The 9,359-nt window shown below is 43.5% G+C and overlaps 1 protein-coding gene across 2 annotated transcripts; it reads right to left on the bottom strand.

Moving 5' to 3' along the window:
* RPL38 (ribosomal protein L38) lies at positions 1 to 6,345 on the bottom strand. Of its 2 annotated transcripts, none has more exons than XM_083727882.1 (5): positions 6,238 to 6,345; positions 6,007 to 6,034; positions 4,777 to 4,837; positions 1,144 to 1,266; positions 1 to 79 (listed from the first exon to the last, which is right to left on the bottom strand). In XM_083727882.1, exons 2-5 carry the CDS (start codon positions 6,007 to 6,009, stop codon positions 54 to 56), a joined length of 213 nt encoding a protein of 70 aa, XP_083584008.1. In that variant the 5' UTR covers positions 6,010 to 6,034; positions 6,238 to 6,345; the 3' UTR covers positions 1 to 53. The 2 variants fall into 2 exon arrangements, with proteins under 2 accessions (XP_083584008.1, XP_083584009.1); XM_083727883.1 differs by having other exon boundaries at positions 6,182 to 6,297.
* Positions 6,346 to 9,359: the final 3,014 nt, after the last annotated feature.

The following is a 9,359-nucleotide window of genomic DNA, read 5'->3' as shown; positions in this document are numbered from 1 at the left end:
AACAGTTCAGTCCTTTATTACAATCCACGGCCAAGATTTCAAGCATGAATGGTTCATTTCAGCTCTTTCACAGCCAAACCTAAAGAGAAGGGAGAAAAAGAGGCTGAGAAACTGAAGAGACAGATTCTGATCTCATTACTTCTGCTCATCAGGCTGGCAAACCCTCAGAGGTTTTCATCTATATCCCAGATACAAGCTGCCGAAGCTTATTAGCAGGTCTGAGCGTGCAAAGAAGCATGACTTTCAGGCTTGTGAACCAGGTGACCTGAACACTCACAGGGCTTTTCATACGTGAACTGCTACTGTGGCTTAGTATGAAATGTCACTGAATATCCAAAGTGTCTTTACTCTGTCCAGTAGTTTTCCTTGTAAGCCAGTGACATTTCGACAAGTCTTTAAAAGCCAACCTTATTAGGCCAACACTTCCTGCTGAATGCACGACTGAGGGAATGGTGTTCCCTTTTCCGTACTTTGAATTCCTGCCCCCAATTGATGCAACTCTTGAATCCGTGTCTATCAAACACTTCAAACTACAGCTTGTTTTTACATGTACAAGAATGCGGCACAAAGAAAAGTGTGGATTTGTTAACCAAAAAGCGTAGCTATTCAGGGCACAACTGAAACAGAGTTAGTAATGATTCAACGCTCCTCTCACACCAGGCTAGGGGGAAAGGGGTTTGAATGTGTTACTTTAGCTAGCTGTACCAGAATTTTCCAAATGGGTGCAAGTGCCACCACTGGGTTCCACATTGGCGGTACCCGTAACACTCCAAAACAGGGTTCTTGAGACAGGGAGGGGCTGAGCTGGACCAGGCCCCATGCTGCACTTTGAAGTTCTGACAATTGGGACTTCAAAGCACAGCATCACCTGACATCATAGTGACTAACAGGTGGGCAGCCCTACTCTGTTAGATTTGCCCCATCAGGGTTGGAGATCTATTATCTTGCTGGTCAGAAAAGGTTCCTGACCCCTGCTTTACAGGATGCCGTCACATACATGGTTGTTTTCAAAGGGGGATCTTCTTATATAATACACATGAGAATACCCATCACCTTCTGCTACTATCAGGAAGCACCAGATGCTACTCTGCCACCACCCAAGCCTTCTCCCATGATTAACAATCTCCTGCATGGTTCAATTACCTGGTGGAAGAGACTGCTTCAGTTTTTCAGCCTTTTCCTTGTCTGTGATGACCAGCGTATACAGATACCGGCTGCAACGGACCTTGAACTTCACGTTATCTTTGTTCTTCTTGATCTTGACGGCTACAATGTAATATCACTGAAGTTAGCAACATACCCTTAATATATTAAGCAATAGGTTAGCCAGAATCAGAGCCTAGTACGATACACTCTCCTTTAAAGACAAACAATTTGATTAAATCCTGCTTTATCCCATAATGAGTACAAGCAAATGACATCTGTACTTCAGTGCCGTTTTGCCATTTATTTTGTTCCTATGCATGTAGTCTCCTGCCACGACAATGCCCCGCACTATATTAATATTGAAACAAACTTGTATCAGGGAAAAGCTTTTCTAAAAAGATACGTACATAAAAAAATACACAAAAGCTAACCAAATTCCAGACTGGTGCTATTATTTGATCCATTACGTTTGATTTAATGATAATAATTATTAATGTTTACAGACTTATGCAGCTTTGCTTTGTTATTTCTGTTCTCCAAATCTATTACAAAGAAGTAGGTAGCAAGATCAGTGTGAGTAATTGTATAAAGGTGCTTGGATTCTGGCGAGTTGGACATAATGTGAATTTAAGTTTCTTTCTAGAAATGATCTTCATGGAACATTTATAATCAGATTTTGGTGTCCTGAGCAGCTCTTTGGGTACATAAAGTTGTATGGGTTTGAATGCATCACTTCAAAAGATACTAACCAAAACTATCTTGCAAATTGGCTAGGGTGTCAAGTTTCATTAAACTTCCAAAAGCACAAACTGCTTATAATTTTCACATATCTTTCACAAACAATGATATCTTTCTACCTGACTCTTATGCACTCTGACACCAGAGGGGTTATTTTCAATTCCATGCCGTATATAAAGCGCACCGGAACAGTGAAAAATCCAATTTACATTAATTTCAGAAGTGTGAAAACTGAAGCACATTCATAGTTAATTAGGCACTTGTACAACCTTCTTGCTTTGCTCGCAATTCAAGTAATTGTAAGTGCTGCTTTTAAAACCAGAGGTTACACACACTTTAGAAAATTATGCTGTTCTTTAAGCTCGATATGAAAGTCTTTTTGATGCTATTTAGCAAAGAACTACTAAGCATTAGCTTAACAGAATACAAAGCAATGTGCTATGCCATCAGAATGGAACAGTTTTGCATACATTACTCCTGTTTTTTTTTTACGCAAGATGAATAGTTAAAAACTCTATTCTGTGCAAACTATATATATTATCAGGCCACATGATTTCAGAGCCAGCATTAGGAGAAATACAGAGAATCCATAATAGCTACAATAATTTAGAACTTCAATTATCTACAACTGGGGAAAACTCCACAGGTTAAAGGCTCTAGTTTGGATAAACTAGCTAGCATAACAATAGAAGTGTGTGCTGAATCAGGCCACTAGCCCATCTACTCCAGCATCCTGTTCTTATAATGCCAACCAGATGCCTATGGGAGGCCCTCAAGAAGAACCTGGGCACAATAGCATTTCCCTACTTGTGATTCTGAGCAACTGGTATTCAGAGGCATACTGCCTCCAACAGGGGAGAAAGACTACTACAGCAATCATGGCTAGTCGCCATTGATAAAACTCCACAAATTTGTCTATAATTTCTTTTGAGGCCATCAAAGTCGGTGGCCATCACGATTTCATGTGGGAGCGAATTCAAAAGTTTAACTATGCTCGTGTGAGGAAGTATTTTTGTTTGCCTGTCCTGAATCTTTAAACGTTCAGCCTCGTTGGATGTTATGGTATTATTAGAGAAGGAGAAAAGAATGGGCAAAATAAAAACAATTTATATTGTAAGCTGTTTGTAAGAGCTCGTTTTACGAAACTCAAAATATTGCTAGTTTAAAGACAGTTCAACTACCACTGGCTTCACCACAAATATCACTGGGATTTTTTAAAATGCAAAAATGTTATTAATTATGATGTTATAGAAACGTTTGTTGTTTAAAAACACATTGGTTTTTCTTCTTCAAAAGAACTGTGCACCTTGAATCCACCATGCCCCAAATCCTGCTAACACCTCCAAGTCTGGGGGGTTAGGGGAGCCATGTCAAAACAATTTGCTTTTATGGAACAGATACGCCCTCATTCATATTACCAATCATTTTACATTTTAAAAAGTTCAAAGTTATGCTCTATTTTAGGTACTGAATTAGAACTTGAATTACTCAATTCAGAAAGCGCATTGAATTGAATTATTCATGACATGACATTAGATTACAATAGATTAAAATGTTTGACTTGGTGCAGATTTATGCTACTTTTCTCCCACCCTCACCATTACACATAGTAATATTACGAGTCTGTCTGGTACAGTGGTACTTCAGGTTAAGAACTTAATTTGTTCTGGAGGTCTGTGTCCCCTCTTCCGTATGAATGATAGTCATGTTCTTAACCTGAAGTACCACTTTAGCTCTTCTTAGTTCTTAACCTGAAGTACCACTTTAGCTAATGGGGCCTCCTCCTGTTGCTGCACCGCCGCCACATGATTTCTGCTCTCATCCTGAAGCAAAGTTCTTAACTCAAGGTACTACTTCTGGGTTAGCGGAGTCTGTAACCTGAAGTGTCTGTAACCCGAGGTACCACTGTATTTCGGTTTTGCAGTGCAGCTTAATGGAAGAGGGCAAGTTGCAAATGCACCAGTGAGAGCACCAGACTTGGTCCACCGGTGTGTTTGTACCATGCCAGATATGACCTCTTCTGGCAAGCTGTAGTGCAGCTCGTAAGCCAACCTGCTACTGGGAAGCTCCCTATGTTCTTCTCTCATTGTATATGTGGCACACCCATACTGGGAAATTCTAGGTATATTAGCTGCAGGGTTTAGATGACCCTTGCATTTTAAAGTCCTTATCTAGTAATGGATATGAGTGAGCAGGATGGTGGACTTGGAGCAGTCTTGTGGAATGCTCTCCCCAGGGAAGTTCGCCTGGTGCCTTCATTATACACCTTTAGGCACCAGGCAAAAATACTCCTCTTTAACCAGGCCTTTGGTTGACTGTCATCCAATGCCCCTTTAAAATGTGTTGGGGGGTTATTGGGCTATTTGTGTTTCGCTTTTGTTTATGTATTTTTTTTAATGTTGCAATTTCATCCTGTGAAACACCCTGAGACCTATGGATATAGGTCAGTATGCTATTATTATTATTACTATTATTATTAAGTATTGCAACCCTCCACTATGCTTGGCATAAAAACCCAACAGCTGCCAGTGGAGAGAACCTTCCTTCTCCATGCCCAACATAGAAAGGGGTGGGAGACTCCCTTTTCTACTAGCCCAACAAGATAGAGCTATTTCTTGCAGGCTAGTAACTTTAATCTCTAATCCTCTGTACCATTTCCAAGTCTTGGGCAAGAGCAGTATCTTTGCCCAAGACTTGGGAATGGTAGGGAGAATGGAAGTAAAGGGCAGAATGTGCAGTGCTGCCACTTCATAATAAATAATGCAACTCCAAATAATTTGTGCTACATTTTTAGCACCAGTCAAAATAAAGAAGGAATCTAAGACAGGAAAACCCTCCAGGAAAAGATCAAGAAACAGGGACAAAACAGTTAAGTCATAAACAGCTACTTACATTTTGCATCCTTCCTTCTGGCTGTCAATAGAAAATCTTTGATCTCTTCGATTTTGCGAGGCTGTAATTAAGTAAATACAACGTTAAATATGAGCTGGATGCCTTGCACAAATATATGGTATCTTCAATTCTTAGTTCTGCAGCCTAGACACCTTTTCCTTTGGCACTTAAACCCATCTCTAACAAATACCCACAATAGATAGCTTGTAAGCGTGCAGAATTTGAGGAACTGCAAATACAAATTGTTTTCTTTTCAAAAGCCTTCCCGATTTCAAGCCTGCAGAAGAACTGGGGAGGAGTAAGGCTCCCTAAAAAGACATCTTCAGAGACCTGCTGATGGGCACCTGGCTGGCCACTGCTAGGAATAAGATGCTGTGCTAGAGGCACTCTTGGTTTCATTCAAAAGGGCTCCAAAGCCCTTTGAAAAGGGCACTATCTAAAGCCAGGCTCTATGTTTAGGGAATGGAAGTGAGAGCTGGTCCATAAAGAAGGCTGGTCACCAAAGAATTGATGCTTTTGAATTATGGTGCTGGAGGAGACTCTTGGGAGTCCCATGGACTGCAAGAAGATCAAACCTATCCATTCTTAGGGAAATCAGCCCTTAGTGCTCACTGGAAGGACAGATTCTGAAGCTGAGACTCCAATACTCTGGCCACCTCATGAGAAGAGAAGACTCCCTGGAAAAAAACCCTGATGTTGGGAAAGATGGAGGGCACAAGGAGAAGGAGACAACAGAGGACGAGATGGTTGGACAGTGTTCTTGGAGCTACCAGCATGAGTTTGACCAAACTGCGGGAGGCAGTGGAAGACAGGAGTGCCTGGCGTGCTCTGGTCCATGGGGTCACGAAGAGTCGGACACGACTAAACAATTATGTTTAGGGAAGTTTTTAATGAGTGATGTTTTAATGTATTTTTAATATTATGTTGGAAGCCGCCCAGAGCAGCCAGATGGGCTGGGTATAAATAACAAATTACTGTATTATTATTATTATTCAAAAAGGGCAACAGCAAACCTGTCCAGGTACCGGGACACGCACACTGTGTCCCCTCTTCCGTATTGATAGTCATGCTTGCTGCAAAACACACGTGTTCCCCCAACCCTATTAAACAGAGACGTCTCTCTCCAACCGGCTGCCTTCCCCTTAACTCGCGATACCTCCAAGACCTCCGCCCTAATCGTGACGGAAATAGATCCGGGGGTACGGAGGACGCTTCTCCCGCTTCACTCACCATGGCGACGGCTTCTGGCGACAGTTACCTGCAAGAGAGAAATCAAAATGGCAGAAGCGGCTACTCGGACGCTGCGCGCTAAACAGTCTTGGCCGCCGGATCTCTGCTAGGCCCTCCCCCAATTCCCCCGCCGCCAGGCCCTCAAGACCCCCGCGCCCCATCATCACCCTCTTACCGCCTCCCCAAATCTAGCTTTACCGCGGATGGCGCCGGATCTCAAACGCCTCTTACCGAGATGCTGAACTTCTCGGCTGCAGCACCCGAGAGAGAAAAGAGCAAGCACTTCCGCATCCGGGTAATTGAACCCGGGTTACGTGAGGTGGGTGGGCTGGGCTACGGAAACAGAATAGGGTCAGAATTGTTAAAGGAGGGCAAAGCTGGCTCAGACCGCGCTGTTTTTTTTTTTTAAGAATGGGAGTCCCGAGGATTCCAATGGCAACAGCAAACCCCCGGTTCTTTGGCTCGATAGGGTGTTTGGTTATGTCCGCTGGTGGAGGAGCAGGGACGAAGCCCTGCCGCTTATTCCACAGCAGCAAGGACGCTCTTGGGGCGCTATTTGCCAGCCCTCTGCATCCCAAGCAATTGGCTTTTCTCCACCCAGTTAGCCAAGCAGAGGGAGAGGCATCCAAAGTGAGCCCCCATCAGCTCCAGCTGTTTGGAGTCTAGCAACATCTGGAGGGCCAGAGGTTCCCCACCCCTGACATGCATGGTTGAGGTGATGCTGGAACCAGGAACTTCCCAGTTCACATTTTTAGGCTATGCACACACACCTGTTTGCTCAACCTCCAGGGAAGCAGTGTGTACACGACATTAGCCACAATCCACACCTGTTGTTTCTTCTTGTTCCTTGTCAAATACTTTGTGTTTTTATTGTATTTTACCTTCAAGTCTGCTTTTGGTCCAAATTGAGAGAAAGAACAACCTAGATGTATTTTAAGCCGGTAATGTGTACATAGCTTTAACAAACACATCATGCCAGCTTTGCCTTAAATAGGTCCTGATATGGCTCTAATCATTGGAAAACTTATTTAGGGCAATATACATGGTCTGTCCTCTCTCTCTTCAATACTCGTAAACCTGTAAAACAGGTTGTGCTGAAAGAAAGAACCAAAGCCAAAACAATCATCCAGGGAGGATTTGAACCCATGGCCCATCACACTAGCCGCTACAACACCTTCGCTCTCAACAATAGCTGTGTTTTGAGTGACCCATAATGGGGACACCTCAAAAAGTTGAATCCAGACAGTACAGCAGGGACCCAGATGGAGATTGTGGTGGTGAAGGGCATTCATCCATTATTAGCTATGCACATAGAAGCCTTGCATTCATTCATTATTAGCTCCTGTACATAGATTTGCCTTGTCAGATTGGGCCGTCTGCATTCACAGTTGTGCTTCAGTGTCCAGTCTTCATTTACGCAGCAGAGCAGGAAGAGGAGTGCAACTAAGGTGTAGCCCTATTCCATTTTAGATGTGTATGTAATAACACTAGCAAGGCACAAGAGGGCAGTTTGATTACAATTTTTAAACAAACTGGGAAAATTAAAAGGTAAACAAACACACCCAGCAGTGAAAGTAATCATACCTGTAGAGTAGTTCACCCCGTCTGCACAGAAAACAATTCATTCTGTTAGTTGCCTATTAGGAACATAAGAAGTTACCTTGTCAGATGCTTAGTCACCCACCTCAGTTTTGTAAACACTGGTAGGGCAGTCGCTCTCTTTCAGGAATCACTGGCATCTCTACTTGGAGAGGCCAGGAATTTAACGTGTGATTTTTTTGCATGCAGAGCACAGCTATGCTCCCCTCTCTCTGTCACTAGGCATCAGGAACATTCTGTGTCCCCAAATGGACTGGGGAATAGCTGGCGTTTTATGGAACGAAAGCCGCAAACCTATTATGCAGGAGTAAGCCTCTTTGATCTAGTGCACTGTAAAATCATTTGCAAAAGGCAATTAGAAACATATGCTACATATACATGACAGCTTACTCTGGCTCCTGTGCACTCCCACCACTGGTGTTTGAAGCCAGGCACGTGTGACATTATGGGACTTGGGTGGCGCTGTGGGTTAAACCACAGAGCCTAGGACTTGCCAATCAGAAGGTTGGCGGTTTGAATCCCCGCGACAGGGTGAGCTCCCGTTGCTCGGTCCCTGCTCCTGCCAACCTAGCAGTTTGAAAACATGTCAAAGTGCAAGTAGATAAATAGGTACTGCTCTGGCGGGAAGGTAAACGGCGTTTCCGTGCACTGCTCTGGTTCATGCTGGCCACATGACCCGGAAGCTGTATGCCGACTTCCTCGGCAAATAAAGCGAGATGAGCGCTGCAACCCCAGAGTCGGTCACGACTGGACCTAATGGCTAGGGGTCCCTTTACCTTTACATGTGACCTTAGTCACCATCTGTAGACACACCGTAGCTCCTTGAGAAATATTCCTATTTGATGCGCTTTCCCTCAAACCAGTTTGCATTCTATTAGAAATGGAAGGTGTGTACAGTTCAGACAGTGACTGCGCACACACAGTGAATTGGAGTTTGGTGCAAATCAGGCAATGGCCATGGGGTGAAGACATTCCCATCTACCTTTCTGGTCTGTACAGCTGCTTAAGAATGTGACTTGGATGTTTGCAGCAGGGAGGAAATGACCTTATGTTTCAGACTGCTTATGTGTACGCAACCATAGACATAACGTTGGTGTTGGACAGTCCTTCCTTGGCAACTCTCTGGCTATGATACGGTCTCAGTAGGTTCACTGGTACAAACAATTATCTGCTTGAAAGAGAAAAGGGTTCCATTTATTGCAACAGGAGAAGCAGAAACTGCTAGAACTCAGGATCCAACACACACACACTCTTAAGTTATGAGTGAACACATCAGACGACACAGCGATTCTTCCAAAGCAGCTCTTTATTTGTGAGCTGGAACAGAACTGAGCTGAGGAGCTCAGTCAGCCTGCTTATATAGAGCTCCAGAACAATGTAACTGTTGCCATTTTCTAAAACTATCCAATCACTGAATGTCACTTTCGATCCTTCATTTGCATACAAACTATCCAATCACTGAACGTCACTTTCAATCCTTCATTTGCATAACTATCTACAGTATCCCCCTGGTGGCCCAGGGTGAGAACTTCAGTACATAACACCCACACCAACACACAATCCTATCTGTGGTCCAACCACCAGAGTTTCTACTAGACTGCAGTGTAGATGGTGTTATAAGAAACTGTTATAAGAAAAAATGGCTCCTTTTCCTTATGGGGTATCCAAGAGCCCGTATAGAGTCCTGAGGTAGGTTCCTCATCGGAAGGAGAAAATAACAGAGGCCAACCAGAGAATATTGAGAAGCAAAGGTA

The sequence above is a fragment of the Podarcis gaigeae genome (assembly GCF_964106915.1).
Source record: "Podarcis gaigeae genome assembly, chromosome: 2".
In the NCBI taxonomy this organism is placed as follows: domain Eukaryota; kingdom Metazoa; phylum Chordata; class Lepidosauria; order Squamata; family Lacertidae; genus Podarcis; species Podarcis gaigeae.
The sequence above is the reverse complement of the archived record's forward strand: the minus strand, read 5'-3'. Positions and strand labels throughout refer to the sequence as shown.

What these genes read in the sequence shown, in the direction of transcription:
- RPL38 (XM_083727882.1), bottom strand. An exon ending in CAGAAGGAAGGATGCAAAAT is followed by an intron (nt 1,267 to 4,776) that starts GTAAGTAGCTGT and finishes ATTACATTGTAG; the next exon opens with CCGTCAAGATCAAGAAGAAC. An exon ending in GAAGCAGTCTCTTCCACCAG is followed by an intron (nt 80 to 1,143) that starts GTAATTGAACCA and finishes CCTTCTCTTTAG; the next exon opens with GTTTGGCTGTGAAAGAGCTG.